The sequence below is a fragment of the Antennarius striatus genome, chromosome 15, assembly GCF_040054535.1.
Source record: "Antennarius striatus isolate MH-2024 chromosome 15, ASM4005453v1, whole genome shotgun sequence".
Lineage (NCBI taxonomy): Eukaryota > Metazoa > Chordata > Actinopteri > Lophiiformes > Antennariidae > Antennarius > Antennarius striatus.
The window spans coordinates 10,425,175-10,442,287 of NC_090790.1; the positions used below are offsets into that span (position 1 = coordinate 10,425,175).

General features: G+C 40.6%; 1 protein-coding gene across 3 annotated transcripts in view; it reads left to right on the plus strand.

Annotated features, from left to right (window-relative positions):
- Nucleotides 1–17,113, plus strand: part of exd3 (exonuclease 3'-5' domain containing 3) — a 37,403-nt gene that overhangs the window by 2,758 nt on the left and 17,532 nt on the right. The window contains exons 1-18 of one of the 3 annotated variants that reach the window (XM_068334655.1): nt 1,492–1,562; nt 1,713–1,777; nt 2,714–2,875; nt 3,255–3,440; nt 3,531–3,584; nt 3,724–3,863; nt 3,955–4,061; nt 4,148–4,221; nt 5,239–5,277; nt 5,370–5,536; nt 5,730–5,880; nt 5,981–6,176; nt 6,268–6,377; nt 6,885–7,068; nt 7,194–7,366; nt 8,117–8,335; nt 8,759–8,812; nt 8,954–9,085. In XM_068334655.1, the coding sequence (XP_068190756.1) occupies nt 2,840–2,875; nt 3,255–3,440; nt 3,531–3,584; nt 3,724–3,863; nt 3,955–4,061; nt 4,148–4,221; nt 5,239–5,277; nt 5,370–5,536; nt 5,730–5,880; nt 5,981–6,176; nt 6,268–6,377; nt 6,885–7,068; nt 7,194–7,366; nt 8,117–8,335; nt 8,759–8,812; nt 8,954–9,085 (2,022 nt within the window). In that variant the 5' untranslated portion in view covers nt 1,492–1,562; nt 1,713–1,777; nt 2,714–2,839. Of the gene's footprint in view, nt 1–1,491; nt 1,563–1,712; nt 1,778–2,713; nt 2,876–3,254; nt 3,441–3,530; nt 3,585–3,723; nt 3,864–3,954; nt 4,062–4,147; nt 4,222–5,238; nt 5,278–5,369; nt 5,537–5,729; nt 5,881–5,980; nt 6,177–6,267; nt 6,378–6,884; nt 7,069–7,193; nt 7,367–8,116; nt 8,336–8,758; nt 8,813–8,953; nt 9,086–17,113 lie in introns of those variants that run through there. The other 2 variants (XM_068334654.1, XM_068334656.1) reach the window with 2 other exon arrangements.

A 17,113-nucleotide genomic window follows, 5' to 3' on the forward strand; every position in this document is an offset into this window, starting at 1 on the left:
TGATCCTGTTTCAACAAACGTAGAAACAAATCACCTCCCAGCGGTGTGTGTGTTTGCGTGCATGCGTGTTTGTGTGCAAGTGTGCATGATGGAGGCTGTTATGTGGTAGTGAATGAGGAGCCTCAGCTTTGCTGTTCATTCACCAGCCAAGACTGGTGAAATTGCATACTATACATTCCTCTCCTCTCTTCACACAAAATATTGTCAGACTGAAGTGAGTGGCTTATGCAGCTTGTGTTTTTCGTGGGTTTCTGTGCATGTATGCATGTTTTACTGGGGGCAGGAATCGGCTAGAGTGAGGTGTGTAACAGCAAAAAACCATGAACAGCAAAGGACACCCTTGAATTCAAGCATCTCTCAGTAGACCATAGCGGTGTTTAAGGATTTTCTATAGCATTGGTCTAGTTTGCAGTTGTCCATCACATGCTGTTGTGTTGCTGTCAAAGCTATGGGATAATGAGATACTGAGGCAGTCTCATTTAATTTGATGTCTTGCCTCCTCTACTATTCATCAGTTTACCATCTTCAACAATGAAAAGGAATTAGAATTCATCAGGTTGATTTGCATACGTTTTTTTTCCAGCAACTTCTAATTAACTATAATCACTTTTTTAATAACAATTGATAAATTATTTAAAACCAGTAAATGTCTGGAAGGTCTGGAATGTAACGCGTTCTTCAAAATTAAGACACTGGACTGTGTCGGGTTAAATTCATATTTAAGAGACAACAGGTCAGGCTGGGAGGGATGCAGTAAAGAAATAGGCCAGACAGACGGTGAGGGAGGCCAGTTGGTCTTCTTTCCCAGGCACATCAGGAAGGTTGTATTTTTTTACACCATGACCATTGCATAGTCCTTTCCTGGGGAAATCCGAGAAGAAATCAAGAGAGGCTGCTGCGGGGAGGGAGAGGGGAGCAGGAAAACTAGCCCTGGGAAGGAGCCAGGGAGGTAGGGGGCAGGTACGGGGGAGCCCACACAGCCCTGGTGACAGAAAATGAGGCTGGAGCACAGTGGAACACATGCAGCGACAGATTGACACAAAACGAGGAGCACACATGCATGCTTACATGTGTTCTTTCTTCCAGGCCCTTTACCCACAAAAAAAGAAAAATTGTACCCAGAATCCTCTCCAGAGTATTTTGGCTGCAGATTGAGCGGAATGCAGATCTAATGCTAGGTTCTTCTCCTACCCAACCAGGCTCAGAGCTGTTAATCCGATGTTATGGCTGCTCTGCCATGCCTTTTAAAGAAACAAATAATATTCCCAATATATTTCAGTATATTACATTACCTATTGGCTTAAATTTAGGTTTGGGTACATAAGAGGCAAAAAATTAGACCTCTTAATAGCATGAACATTGCTTAATATCAATGACAAATACGCAGTGTACGTTTCACAATACTGTGAATATCATGACTCTCAATTCTGTACATATTTTTTTATGAATTCCATCCATGAAAGTTGAATGTAGAAAGTAATCATCTTCCAGTTCAAGTTTTTCCCACACCTGGAAGTTTCAAGGCCCCTGAAGAGAGGAGGAGCAGCGAGCTGCCACATATGGTAAAAAGAGAAAAACAGCTTAAAAGTCAAACAGGTTTGACTCCTTGACAGGTTGATGGAGGTCACCGCTTAGAGAGAAACCCCACCTCATCTTTGTGTGTGTGTCTGTGTCTGTCTGTCTGTCTCTCTGTGTGTGTGTTATCCCCACAGGTCTTGACCCTACCGTGCTGAGAGACAAACTCTTTGAGCTATGGCAATGGAAAGACCTGCAGACGGTGAGAGCCATTTTCACAGCGTGTATCAATTCCACACATCCACTATTGTATGCGTGTCTATGTGTGAATGTTTGTGTGTCGACATTTATCTGTTTAGAAATGTAGAGAGATGGAATATTTGCGGGACTGTAAGAAGTACTCTCAATAGAGGCAACACAAGAAATAGATGGGATGGGATATCTATGTGATAAAATTGTGTGTGTGTGTGTGTGTGTGTGTGTGTGTGTGTGTGTGTATGTCAGTGTGTGTCAGTGTGTGTCAGTGTGTGTCAGTGTGTTAATGAGGAAACCAGAGTGTCTGCCTGCAGGAAGGAAGGAATTTGCTTTGCACTGAATGAACTTGAGATCTGTGTGAGGAGGATATTGAGTGGATGACATCTGTTTTGCAAATTAAGACGCGGCGCGAAACGTTTTCTCACACAGATATTATTTTCTTCCTCTGCTTTCTAATGCCAGAGTTTGCATTCCTTAGTTGAGAGACGTAGTCACTATTTCTGCCGGTGCTAGGGAAATATGTAAGCTGTTTGCCTCTTGCAGCTACTTTGTGTCAGATTTTTTGTATCGCACTTGTCTTTTACCTCATTTTATCAGCAAGTTGACCAAAATATGTTAAAATACAAAAGATAACGAAAAGCATGGGATATGCAGGATGGGGTGATTTAATACTCCCCCCTCAGACTCACAATAAGAAAGAAACACTGTGTGCACAATTCATATATGTAAATATAAATGTTCATTAGTTAAATATAAAAAATTTGACAAGACCAAATGGCAGAACAGCTTGTGTGTCTGGAATACAAATGATGTAAATGCTCAATGTTCAGATTTGACTAAATCTTCCTAAAAGTAGGATTAACTGATAAGCTGTAAAATTTAATATTTCTAGCTTTCCATCCTTAATATGTTAAGTACAATTTGCACTACTCCTCCCATCCAGCTCCATTTGGAAGCCCTCGAGGGATTTTCAAAGTTGTCAGAGCCCCTGGTTGCCCTGCTAACCATCCTGGAGTGTGTTCCTGGCAAACAGAAGGGTCGGAGCCACACCCTCGGCCAACACATCGTCATGGAATTCCAAACATGGATGAAGCAACATCCACAGGTAGACAAGATCCAACAAACCTTTTCAAACATTAGAAATGCCTCATCGAGTTATATTCACGTCAGTTTCAGTTACATTTTATTACATTTCATTATGCTCCACCTGCACGCAAAGTTTATATGCATTTTATTTGATAGCTTATGCACCAATCAGATTTGGTTGTGTGATAATAACTATCTTATGAAAATCCTCATTAAACTGCTGTCGTAGCAAGCTGGCAAGAACCTACATCCCTTTATATAATATGTGCAGCGCCGAGGCATGTGAGATCAGGTTTGCTAGTTCCTGCAGTTATTGCTTTGTGTCCGAGCTCCTCTATCGCTTTTCCATGTTTGTAATCCTGATTTTTGGTTTGTCACCTCTTGTGTCTCTCGGCCAGGTGACCCTGAGCTCCTTAACGGAGCAGCAGTCAGCGGCACTCCAAAGGCAGGCCCTGAGTTTGTTAGTGGATGCCCAGTCCAACTTTATAGACAGCCTCATAAACATCTACCAGCTCAGATCACTGGACCCAGCTGTGCTCCGACTACACATCATGAGGCTGCAGGGTCTCATGTGCTACAAAGAGGTGTGTGTGCCTCACTTGATGTTTAGCAAAAGTGAAATGAATACTGAAACAGATTTTCTGTTCTCATTTGCACGTCATGTTTTTCCACAGGCAGCAGTGATCAGCATTAAGCTGCAGTTACAAAAAGAGCTGGACATGGAGGAGGTGAGATGAAACAATCACAGAAGACATTTCTGTGTAACATTTATTTTGTTTGTGTTTGAGTAGTGAAAGTACTATATAAGCATACATGGTATGTGTTGAACATCAAGTTTTTGAAATGATCATCTCTGATCTTCTACAGATGTGTGTGCCACTGATCGTGCAGAATAAATTTCCATTGGCAGAGTCATATGTTACAGGCCACAGTCATCTAGAAAAACAACTGGTGATACTGCTAGACTCGTGGTGCCACCCTACCTTCAGTGTGCTGGACATAACCAAGTAGGGTTCATGTTTGAACATGTGAACCATATGTGTCATAGAGTGATGTTGCACAATCTCATATGGTCTGTGTCTGCATGTTTTTCCACAGGAAATTCCCTAATTTGTCTCTGTTGAAAGTGTGGAAGGACCAGATCCATCCCAAAGTTCTCACCAAACAAGTCTTCAGATTAATGGAGAAATTTAATATTGAGCAAGGTGTGTTACTGTGCAAATCTGTGGTTGATCAGGTTTGGGTGGACACCTCAGACCGGAGTAATTTTTTCATTGTCTTTTTGATACAGGGCTGTGTCCCAATGCTGTTCACAAAAGGAGATTGGACTCTTTGCGTTTCCTCATGTATGCAAGATTTGTGGAGGTGAGTAAAACATTGAGGGACTGTCTTAAAATCTGACACTAACATCTAGTGGGTTTCAAGGATGATTGCTCTGACTCAAGAACATATTCTAACACATACAGTACATGGAATCAGACTTAGTTGATGTTGTGTTCCTTTGAGTGAACCTACACACACAAGTTCATTGGTTTTGCTGATACTGTTTTGAGCTTCAGGTGATATTAATTGCACCAAAAAAATCCTTGTCATGTAATTACACCTCATCATGTTCATTTTCTGAATTTTTTTAACTTCCCAAACATCTCATCCTCTTTATTCTAGTATTGTCATGCAGCTTGAGTCACTTACAGACACACTCAACCACAAGTTCGTTATTCTCGTTAGAATGTGAGAACTTACTCCCAGCATTGAAATGAGTGCAGAATCTGCCCTCAATTCTGTGGTGGGAACTTCTTGAAAAAACCGAGGTGAAAGGAAAGTGAGGACTTGACCTCCCTGACACGAGTGTTATATGAATACAAGACAGAAGAGAAGTCTAAAATAAAGGTTTTAAACTCGAGGAGATGAGACATACCTGGCTGGCTCATATATTTGCTCAGAGGACAAAGCGAAATTCAGCAGATTCAGATTCAAACTTCAAGGATTACATTGGCCTGGATGCATAAGAATGTACACCAACTCAAGTTGCTGAAAATACAAAACTTTTCACAGAGTTTTTAATATTTAAGCAACAGAGGTTAATGTGGTTTCATTACATTAAAAACAAGTAAATCTGACTTCTCTACACCCACTGTTTTCACAGTCATGTAATTCCAAATTTGTCACCTTAAATCATTGTCAAAATGTTTGTAATTCTTCCCTTTTAGCCAATAAAAGCTGTTAACATATCATTTTCTGAAAATACGAATAATGGGACGATTTTAGATTCTAGAGATGCTGAAAGAAGCTCTGGAATAAGTGAAAATAATTTCACCTGGTAATTTAATTGTGCTCTCACATAGTTAAGTAATATACATTCTGTCTCCTGGTTTTCTTTAGAGAAGCATGTCAGAGGAGAACTGGTGTGACCATGTACAGGTGGGTGATGCAAGTGTGTGTGTGTCTGTTAATGTGTAAAGATACCATGTGTCATATTTATATTAATCCTAATTAATAACATGTATTTACAGTATGTGGTGGCAGATGACTTTGAGTTGCAGATTCATTTAGTGAAGATGTTGGTGAAGTATTGTACCATCCAAACTGCCGCTCAGTGGTCGGTGAGATACAGCATTCCCAGAAATCAACTTCCCTTTGGGGTCTGGGAGACCCAACAGAGTCTACCTCCTCATGTACTGTGAGTAACAAACATATCCTCTGAGGCAACTTGTGGTATAACGGACTGAGGAGCGGAAGAGTTGCAGCATGTTCCCATCATTTAAATTTTGCAATCTATGCTCTTTTATTTTTGCCTTGAGTGATTTATGTGCTTTTTATTTCACATACTCATTGAATACACACATATTGATACATTTCTCATTTCTTCATAGACAAATATCTGCCAGCAATTCAGTACAAACTGAGTGGATGCCATCTCAATCTCACTGTGAGAAATTCTACCAGGTGCCACTAGCCAAAGACAAAGTTCATTTTGTAGACACACTGGAAGCCCTCCAGAAATGTCAAAACATTGTGCTGAAGGTACAGAGGGGTAATTTCTTGATTAAGTTTTGAGTCTCTTGTCTAACTTAATCATGAGTGAATGTTCGCTGTGTTAACCACTGTCTCGTTTCTTTTTTAGGAAGAGACTATAGTAGGAGTTGACATGGAATGGCCGCCCAAATTTGGCTGTAACCCAACTCAAGTTTCCCTTATACAGCTTGCGATTTCTGATCAAGTTTTCTTATTAGACCTTTGTGAAAAGGGATTCTGTCATCACCCTGAAACTGTTAGCTTCATCAGGAACTTGTTCTCCAGGAAAAATGTTCTTAAACTGGGTAAGAAACAGACTTGACTAACATGAAAAACCAATTCTGAAGTGCCTGTTTGATTTTCTGTCTGTAACTTTTCTCGTGTCTTCCCATTCAGGTTATGGTATGTCAGGGGATATCAAATGTGTTTTGGCCACCTGGCAGCAGTTTTTAAAGGAGCCATTGAAGCTGGAGGGGACGCTTGATCTTCTTAATATACACCAGAAGGTAACATATCCTGTCATTTACATAACTTCAAACAAATTACATCTGATTCGATTTTTTTGGAAATGTCAATAGTGGAGATACTATTAGTTTATCAAAGTAATGCTTTATCATTATTTAAGCCAAATGTATTTTTAATACAGCCGCAATGGTTTCTTGTTTGCTGCTGTTGTTTGTATTTGGTCATAACTCACGTACATATTGCAGCTGTGTTCCAGTGGGTTTTTTTGAGATGCATGTAGCTGAACTCATGGTCTCTGAGATGGATAAGAATGTGGAAATGGCGATATGGTACTGTAACTGCTATGGTCACTTCACCATCTGCTGGTGTAGGCTGCAAGTTGCAGGATTTGAGGAGTCCGAAAAATACTCACAAGGAATGTCCGGTTCAAAGATGATGTGTGGCAGGATAAAATGTTGAAAAATGTGTGTTGTGGGGCCCAAGATTATGCCAAATAGTGGAGAAATCCTATTTATGTCTATCATTCATGTCTATAATGCTTTTTGTAGATCCAGCGTAATAAGATCAAAATGACTCAAGATGGACCAAAGGAGGTGCTTGTAGGGGAGGACTCTGCAGAAAAAGGTCTCAGTTTGCTGGTCCAACAAATCTTAGGAAAGCCACTAGACAAGACTGAACAGATGTCCAACTGGGAGAGACGACCACTGCGCACCAGTCAAATTAGATATGCAGGTAAGATATTAGGCCCAAACTGCCATTTTTATTTTCATTAGCAAATGTCAAAGATTATTCTGTTATAAGAAACGTCCAACAAATAATTACCTCCCATCTCTTCATGTTTCCTAACTCGACTGTAGTGGCCGATGCCTACTGTTTGCTGGATGTGTACTCGGTCCTTGCCAGAAACCCAGCATGCTTTGGCCTACCAGCTAACCTGCGCGGTATTACTTCAAGTCAGTTGGGGAATAGTGGAGACAAGAAGAAAAAGGCCAATCAGACTGAGCAAATGGATCAGGCCCAAGTGAAAGACGTGAGAAGTCCAGTTACTAATTGTCCATGAGTTTTATTAGGCTAGGATGTGAAAATACACAAATAAAAGTTTTAAGGCAGATCAACACAAAGTATAGCATGTGATGTGGGGAACAGATTGTTCTTCTTTTGTTTTTTTGGTCAGATGCCATACATTTAGATTTTTTTACAATTAAAGCCATACAAGCCAGAGTCTGCTATTGTGGCTGCTACTCTGCTATTTGGTCTGTTCTTGATTGTGACTTTGATGAGTTTATGTTTCATATTGTTTGGATAATAGTTGTACTCTCAATACTGCAGTGTTAAATCATGTAAACACACATGTACACTTTTCTTTGACTAAACTTGAAGAACACCAAAAAAGATTTTAACTTCCATTCGAAAATGTTTCATCACATCTTTCCAGTATTGGTCAGTGGAATGTTGGTAGGTTGTTTTGTGTTTGTGACTACATATGCATTCCTGATGTAGAGCAAAGCCATTTCAAATTGTAATAACTATTGTGCTAATACAGTTAGCAACATGTACAGTAGTTGTTTCTGGTAATCTCCAAGATTCTCCAAGAAAGTTTCCAGCTCAATCAAGAGACAGTATGCATTAGACCAAGAAACTTCAGCAGCTCCTATTTGCTCCAGGGTGAAGTCGTATAGCTAACCCAGTACAATGACCTCTGCAAATTTAGCTGCAAGTGAAAAGAACCCCCCCCTGTGGGGATCAGTTAAGTATCACATTATTGTCTCTGTCCATTTAGGAATGTCAGAGGGCTCAAAGGGTCAGTCAGTCTCGCTCTGACACAGAGAAAGGCCTCCTATGTGGGGAGAAGCCCTCAGAAGAGTCCCCGCCTCTAGCCCCCCAGCAGTTGCGGGTGGTGTGTGATAACATGCTGCAAGGACTTGGGAGGTACCTTCGCTGTTTAGGAGTTGATGTGATCATGTTGGAGAACACTGATGACCACAGAGTAGCTGCAAAGGTTAGTTAGCAGCCAAAGATGAAGATTACCTTACATGCAGATAATCGCACCAAAGCACAAATCTGGCAATAGAGCCTAGCCATGGGGGTGGGGAGACATCATTTGGTTTTTAAAGAAATAAAAAGATCCAAAATGACTGATCATGCAGCAATTTTGTAAGAATCTGTAAAAAATGGGATTTATACCCTGCACCACAAGTTGTAGAAACTGACAGCAATAATCATATAACACAGAGCTAAGCAAAAAAACATACAATATTTAAATATAGTGAAAATAGTAGTAGTCACCAATGGAGGAAAAATCTTTATCAAAAACAAGATTGCCTAATTTGCAAAATACTGCATGTTTTATCAATCTTGTTGTGTCCAAAACTTTTTTTATGATTCCTGCCTTTTGTTCTTTTGAATATTTGGTGTGTGTCAGCTGGCACAAGCTGAAGGCCGTGTCATACTCACCTGTGGACAACCGTTCCAAAGTGTAAGTACTACCTAATGTGAACTCCACTCTATAGAATTGCAATGCATTAGGTGTGTCCAAGCTTCTTTTTTGTAATTTTGTAATTTTTAATTTTTTTCTTGTTAGGCTGTGTTCACATGCTGTCTTTTTGTCCCCCGATAGCTTCGGTCCCAGGTTGGGGAGGGCCGCTGTCTGTCCCTGGACTGTTCAGAGAAGGCCAGAGACCAGGCTGTCCGAGTCCTCAGACACTTCAATGTCCAGCCCACTCCTGGTGATATTTTCAGCCGTTGCCAGGTAAAAAAAATAAAACTTCCTTATTATATCTTGTTGAAATGAACTGGCTAGGACGTTCATCTTTGCATGAGGTCTGGCTTTTTTTCCTACTAATACACTGTTGACGATTATGGTGACATAACAACGTGCAAATATCAAGATGGCTAGTTGAGTGTTTGGGTATGCAATCAGTCCACCCTCTGCGTGACCTCTCTGTGGGGGTGTTCTTTGGATGTCCACACCAGAAGCTGAACCAGTAGAGGCTGAAATGGATTATGGCCTACGAGTAGCCCTGGGACGCCAGGAGCATCTCCAGGGTATAACTGAAAGAAGGATGTATAAGTTACCTTCACAACCTGGACCATACTGGTGAAAAATTTAAAGAAAGAATATTTGACTTTTAGACAAATCTATCAGTGAATTAAGAATTAAACATTTCTTAGACAATTCGTACACAAGCATTTAGAACGGAATTTAACCAGGCAAATGAGAGAGAAATATTTTATAAAGGAGAAAAATAGTTATATTTGAATTTACTCTTTCACATAAATTCCCGCCTGACCATGTTTGTGGAGCCTGAAAAAAGGTTTGTTCTTCAGGTTGTTTGCTGCAGATTTACGGTACCTGACCTATAAATTTCTCAATGGGTGGCAAACCTGCATGTCCAACTATGTTTGCGTGTCTGTTAGAGAGGTGCTTACGTTAATAAACGTGGGTGTCCTGGCAGGCTCCTTGTGTGGGGGGTGACACAAATGTGTAGAGATACACCGCTGGGTGCATTTGTCTCTGAACCAAAATGTGAACACCCTGGACCACCTTGATTTCTACCTCCTGCCTTGATGATAAAATGATGGTGAAAACACACTCATTCACAAGCATTGAAAAAAAAGAAATCTGCCAGTAGCCAAATGGTGACTCAAATACCTTTCCTATTATCACACTTGACAGCTGGCACTTTGATATTATGGCTACAGTAAGGCCAAATGTGAATTACGTGTGACATACCACCAGACACGCCTGCCTCTGATCTTTCCCATCATCTCAGAAAACAAACCTGAGAAAACACTGCATTTGGGTAATATTTTACAACCTTTACCAGATCATAATCATGTCTGCCTTAGTCTAATGTAGAATCCTTGACCTTCAAAATGAATCAAAACGAACCAACCTTTGATTCCATAAACTGTCAATCATCATCAACTATGACAATGATTATATTCAAGCGCTCTTCTTAAAAGATTTGTGCTGTAAAATATTATTAATTAATACGTGTGTGTGTGTGTGTGTGTGTGTGTGTGTGTGTGTGTGTGTGTGTGTGTGTGTGTGTGTGTGTGTGTGTGTGTGTGTGTGTGTGTTTGGGGGGGGGTTGCATGAATTTCCCTGAGAGCTTCTCTGTGGCCCACCCAGGCGAAGTTAACCCCTTTGTTATCTGATTGTAAAGCTTGCTGGTTATCAATAGATGGGTCGGTTTCTACTCTCCCTTTGTGTGTTTCCCCCTCATGCACACACACCACAGATGAATGTCATTAGAAAAGAGAAGTAAAAAACAGCACATGGAACAAGATATTAACCATAGCTTTGAGTACATGTGTGTAAAGTAGGAAAGGGTTATTGTTTCTCCCTGTGAATCAATAGGACCAACAGGGATGTTTGTCACCGTATGAATGTATTCTTTTTTGCACACTTACACCTACTAAACAACTTTCCTCATCGTCAGAGTAACTCGGGAAGAAATTAATCTCAGTCAGCAAAGGGAAAGAGTATATATGTTTGAATTTATCTGAATAATAATAATAATAATAAATAATAATAATAACAATAATCACGATGTATAACAACTTAAATGTTTGTTTAAATTTGTATGTTTAAAAGAAATGGTTAGTGTAGGAATAAAGAATTTTCAGACAAATTAGCTACAGGGATCATAAGATGTGTTCCTCAGTAACGTCTCCACTCAGTTTTGATGATTTCTTAAATAGGTGTACATTTGTATATCTGAATGAATTCTTACTGAGATGGTCATATTTAGTGTTAAGAATAAGCATGATCATGGCAAAACACATGTCCAAATGCATGAATCTGTTATAAAGCTGCATTTATATCGGCATATAGGTTTTTTTTTTCTGTGACATTAATTTTTCTTCTCTTTTTTTTTTTTTGGCTACCACTGAAGTAATCCTGAGTTCAGGTGACAGAATCATGGTCCTGATTTTCCACCCTGCAGGTTTTGTTAGTGTTTTTTGCTGCATATCAGTGCACACCCCATGTCCCCAGTCAGGCCTTGTCATTTCGGAAGAGTGCAAACCACAACTTTGACATTCAAAAATACAAGGCAGAAAGTTCTTCAGTGTAAACCACGCAGCAATCTGAACATGCCCTTCAGTGAGACACGTACATCATGGCAAAAGAGTTGTAAGTGAAATATGACATTGTTACCAAACTATGAGATAATTGTCTCATATTCAGGTTTAACAAATTATTGATACACTATTTTATTAATAGTTTACATGTGAGAATTGTACTTACAAGCCTAAGTGTTTGTAAGTAGAAAGAGGAAGTAGAAAGATGAACACAGACCTATGAACCAGGATTATTTACAAAGTACAATAAGCTATATTGCAGTGTAATGCATGCATTGTGGTGTGTATTCACTTTCAGGATTCTTGTAAGTACACAACCCTGCCATTTGTCACTTCCTTTTAACACAAATGAAAGATGCTAGAAGTGAGCATGCTATTAACAACTTATTTGTGACATTTATAAGCGCAGAAGAAATGTTTTATGTGTGTGAACTCCCCATGTGTGGACATACGAAGAGGGTGCAGCAGGTGCATTACAGTTTCCTTGTTTCAGCTGTATCCTGTACGTACAGCTAATGTCTACTGTATTTATATTTTACACACAAACACAGGTACACTAATGTTCGGAGATGTAGCATGAAACCAAATACTATCTCTTGAAATAATATGCACACTCAAAACCCAGTTGACGAGTAAATATTGACACACATTCACAAACTGAGTCACCTCAGTAGTTCTGTGCACACAAGCAGCAGTGAAGAGCGCACAGACTCGCTCACAGATGCACATACTCACAGTCGCAGACATGAATGCAGCAGTAATGCTGGTTCCCACGCACCAGACTGCTGGGGAAGTGAAAACAAGAGCAACAGGAACTGCCACACCACAAGGGGAGGGGTGGGAGAGATGAGGGCTTTGGGGGAAGGAAAAGGGTGAGGGAGGGAGAGAAATGAGAACAGAGGTGATGGCAGGGAGGTAGAAAGAGAGAGAAAAGGAGAACGGCACGGAAAACCAAAGAGAAGAACCAATTTAGTTGGACATGAGGAGAAAGACAAAAACAACAGGGAGTGGTGGAGAATGATGGATGATGGAATAACACAGATTATGTGAGAAATGATCGCAGAGTAGATGGAAAAAAAGTGTGAGAGGAAGAGAGAGTGACGGAGAGAAAGGTGGCATTGACAGAGGAGGAGGGGTGGAGGAGGGTGAGGCGATAGACAGACTTGTCTGTCCTTTGATCTACAGAGAAAGCCGCGGGCTGAGAAACATGAGGAATGTGAGAGGTTGAGACATGTTTAAAATTATCCTTAACTGGCTCTGTGTGTATTTCTGTGCGTGTGTGAGTGAGCGAGGGGTAGTCGGTGAGAGGATGTTAGCATGCGTGAAAACAGAAACACCACACAGACCTCTGCATACGTCCTCACATGCACATGGTGTTTCTAGTCACAAACTGTTAGCCTGTCAGCTTGTTTCAGTTTTCTCTCACACTAGTGAGTTTCCGGCGGCGGGGGGGGGGGGGGGGGAGTTGTAATAACGAGGTATGGAAAAGAAGGGGGGGGGGGGCATTCTACAGGAACGCCGAGACATTCCAAATGAAACCATCCCAAATATTTCCCTCTGTCTGTGGTGAGGGCCTTGCATCTTGTTGCACACGTTGACTTCCCCCTTCCAGTGGGAGAAAGTTATGCTCAAGTGTCCCAAAAGTCACTCAGTCAGCTACATGTGACGGTTAATGGGTGCAGTTATGGGCGACTCATGTGCATCTTGTCTGGTGACAGAGCAGTGCGTCCATCAGTAGGGGAGTCCACTCAGATATGGTGATTGTTCTGTCATTCCAACACAAGATTTTATTGTGAATGGATAAGGAAGACATGAGCACAGATATGAATCTTTCCATGCATTACTCAGGGGATGAGGAAAGATTTCTCTCTAGAATGAAATGTGGTCTCTGTTTTCTTCAGAGACATGACTGTATACCTGTGCAGTTTTCTGATACACACCGGTGTTCATGAAGAAATCATTTAAAGGAGAAAAAGTCTTGCACCAAGTGATCATTCTGTGTAGTTGTATATATTTTATATTTGTTATATTTCTTATGATGAGCAGAGTAGTCTATATGCCGATTATGTGTGGTTGAAATAATAATAATAATTATAAAACCCAGGCTTTAAGGACATCTGTGACATATGGTCATCTCTTTCCTGTCTTTGATCTTACAGCTCATTGTGAACTATTATAATGTAATATTTTTATTTTCAGGAAACGGAACAGAATTGTTAGATGTTTCTTGGCAGTATATTTCATGTTCATGTCTCATTCTGAAGCTGATATTCATGGCTGTCTGAGCAGGCACATACACTAGTTCATAAGTAGATTCACATACACATGGAAAGATAAGAAAAAAGATGAGCTGTCACTCACCGAGTGTCTCGTCTTTAAGAAATCGTGCTTGCTTCTTTTTTCCCACAGTCTAGATGGCCCCAGGATAGCATAGCAGCACAATGACACCTGTGTTTGCATATGCATGCATGATGTGTGTCTGTGTGCATGTGTTATGTGTGAGTTATAAGTCAAGAAGCTTGTATTCCACCCTTTGCAACGTTCCTTGGGATGGCTTGGTTTGACTATGAGAACAGCCAACCTCTTAATACAGTTTTTTTACTTTTTGAGTACACAAAAACTAATTACATTTTTTTAGAACATTTGGCACATACGGTGAATTTCTCTGTGACTGGCTATGAATGGTGTGGGTGATTCCATTCCGCCTTGGGGGGGGTGTTGCACATCTTGTGAGAGTTTACAGTTATGCACACCCCAGTTCTTTTGTCATGCTAACCCTAATCGCATATTGCCCCTTGATAGACTGGAGTTAGTTTGAAATGCATGCATTTAGTCCATTAAATACAGAGGGGGAATCAGGAGTGTGTTGTTGTTTTTTTTAAAGTTTACATTTCAATACAGTGAATGGATAGGATCAGGAATGAGTAAATCAGAGGGACAGCCCATGTTAGAGGTTTTGGAGATAAAGTCAGAGAGGCCAGACTGAGATGGTTTGGACATGTCCAGAGGAGAGATAGTGAATATTTTGGTAGAAGGATGCTGAGTTTTGAACTGCCAGGCAGGAGGCCTAGAGGAAGACCTAAGAGGAGGTTTATGGATGTAGTGGAAGAGGACATGAAGGTAGTTGGTGTGAGAGAAGAGGATGCAGAAGACCGGGTTAGATGGAGGCAACTGATTCGCTGTGGCGAGCCCTGAAGGGAAAAGCCAAAAGGAGAAGAAGACATTTCAACAAGTGCGCATTTGGGCATCAACACACACGACTTCACCTCATCGCGTATCTTTGGTAGGTGGTCAGCTGACAGCATCCGGAAGTGCGCTCTGTTCCTTGAGTGTCGGGACTTACGTGAGACACAAAAACAGTCGATAAGAATGTGGGAAAAAGTAATACAGATGGAAGGTGGTTTAATATCAGTATGGGGAGGGTTCATAAATGTTTAAATTACTGTAAATAATTAAATAGTTTGTCGCTCTATCGCGGAATTTGTTTATCGCGTGTGGTTCCTGAAACCATTAAACGGGAGAAACGAGGGCACACTGTGTAGCTCTTTTTGGACTGTGTTTGTCAATTACACATGAATGACTGGATTCCCAAGAAAATAAAACAGACAACGATCACAAGATCGTGAATTCCAGACACAAACTTTATTGTTAAGTTACGCCTCATTTACTCATAAACTGCTTGACAGGGTTCCAGGTGTGGTGCATGTGCCCAAAAATGGTACTGTTAAATTCTGGAGTACATCCAGATGATACGTGAGTTGTTTTTGTTTGTATATTTGTTTGTTTGTATTTCAACAGAACCCATAGGACAGAACTTTTGCCTCACATGTCTTTGTTTCCTTTTGGATGAGGTTTGATTTAATCACATTTATTGCCCTTCAAGTTGCCAACTGTAATTGGTGGTGCTGTTTTTGCCTTGAGTGCACTCTGTTGGCAGTGTGACCTTGGAGACACATCAAGTCAGCTATTGCAAGAACATTTTTGTCACTGCTGTCATGTCATGGCTGTACAAGATAAATTGATGAAACTTTGAAGGCATGTTTTGAGATTATAATAGAGGCTGCGTTCAGTGATGGCTGTGGTCTGAGAAAGTACAGTACTGGAATCATGGAGGCCATAACCATAAGACATGGATCCTTAAGCCATAGTTAATCGCATTCCCACATACTCCAGGATATAAGGTAGAACTAAAGGCTATCTTGCAATGGAATCACATCATCCTCACTGTCAAAGTCGGTCTTTATGCTGCAATTGAATTTAACACATGCCAGACTTGAGTTTGTCAAAATAGGTGAAATGAACCATATTTAATTTTGCATGCTACTTGTATCCAGTAAGAGAATATTTCATCAGTCGACCATGGGAGCATCGTATTATTTTACGATTCACAAATCCTTTCCAGTCATACCTCACCATCTGTAATCCCCACTTTCAAATTTCCCCTGTTTTGCACCCCAATATTTCTTCCTCTCCCTCTCTTACTGTCTTTCTCACCCTCTGCTTGCCCTCTTTCTCTCTCTCTCGTTTGCTCTCTCTCTCTTTCTCTCTGTCTCTGTAAGTCTGTCTTTGAACAGTAAAACAAGAAGTGGCAAACCAGTTTTTTTACAGACCAAGAGCTTTATAGATTGAAAAAAGTAAGGAAAAAAGTAAAAGACATGATTGTAGAAGAGATGATTGTGGAGAACGGATAATTGTTTTTTTCTTAATTTTGTCTGTTTTTTTTGTTTGATAATTGTTAAAAGGTTAGACATTTCTTTGTTCAGAAAACGCACAGTACTATTGAAAATCCTCTTTACGTGAATCTCTTTTGTATTTTGTGTCAACGTGATTATTTTGTAATTTGACTTTTATGAATAAACGTGATGTTAAAAATCAAATCAGATATCTTTCTCTCTCTCTCCATCTCTCCTGCTCTTTCCCTCAGCCATAGTTCTCACCCTGCCTCCCTGTGCCACTCCACTCCCAGTCTCACTCTCCTCCGTTTCAGATTAGCCAAGGCGAGGAATCCGGTGCAGCCGGCAGCTGGAATGTCCTGTTTGTCTTGGTGTATGAGTGTGCGTGTGTGTATGAGTGTGCGTGTGTGTGTGTGTGTGTGTGTTTGTGTGCTGGTGGTGGTGGCGGGGGGGAGTGAAGCTGGTGAGGCTGGTGCTGCTTTTTGATGTGTTCCATTGTCTGAGAGCCAAGCTGCTTCCTTTCCCCAAAAGCCTGAGACAGAGGAGGAAGAAGAAAGAATTCACCAGAAATTTACAGTCACAGGTTGAGAAGCATGAGAATGGAAAAAGGAGGAACAAATATATAAGCACCACGGGGATGGGGGGGGGTGGAAAAGAAAGATGAGACAGGAGGAGATATAGCAGGGAGGAAAGAGTAAGAGACTGAGGAAGAGAGGTGAGAAGGAAAGAGGGAGAGCTTCAGTAGGGCTTTTACTCCAAACATGAAGTAGTGCGTAATTTCCCATACACCACACACACATACTCTTTCGCTCTCTCTCTCTCTCTCTCTCTCTGTCTTCTAGGTGAGATTATATATATATATATATATATATATATATATATATATATATATATATATAATTGGTTATCTACCACTATATTCCGGTGCTTATATTTGATTACATTGCCATTTGACTGTCATGCTCTGTTTCTGCGGTCTGCGTGTGGTCTGACCCTGCAGACTGTACAGGCATTAC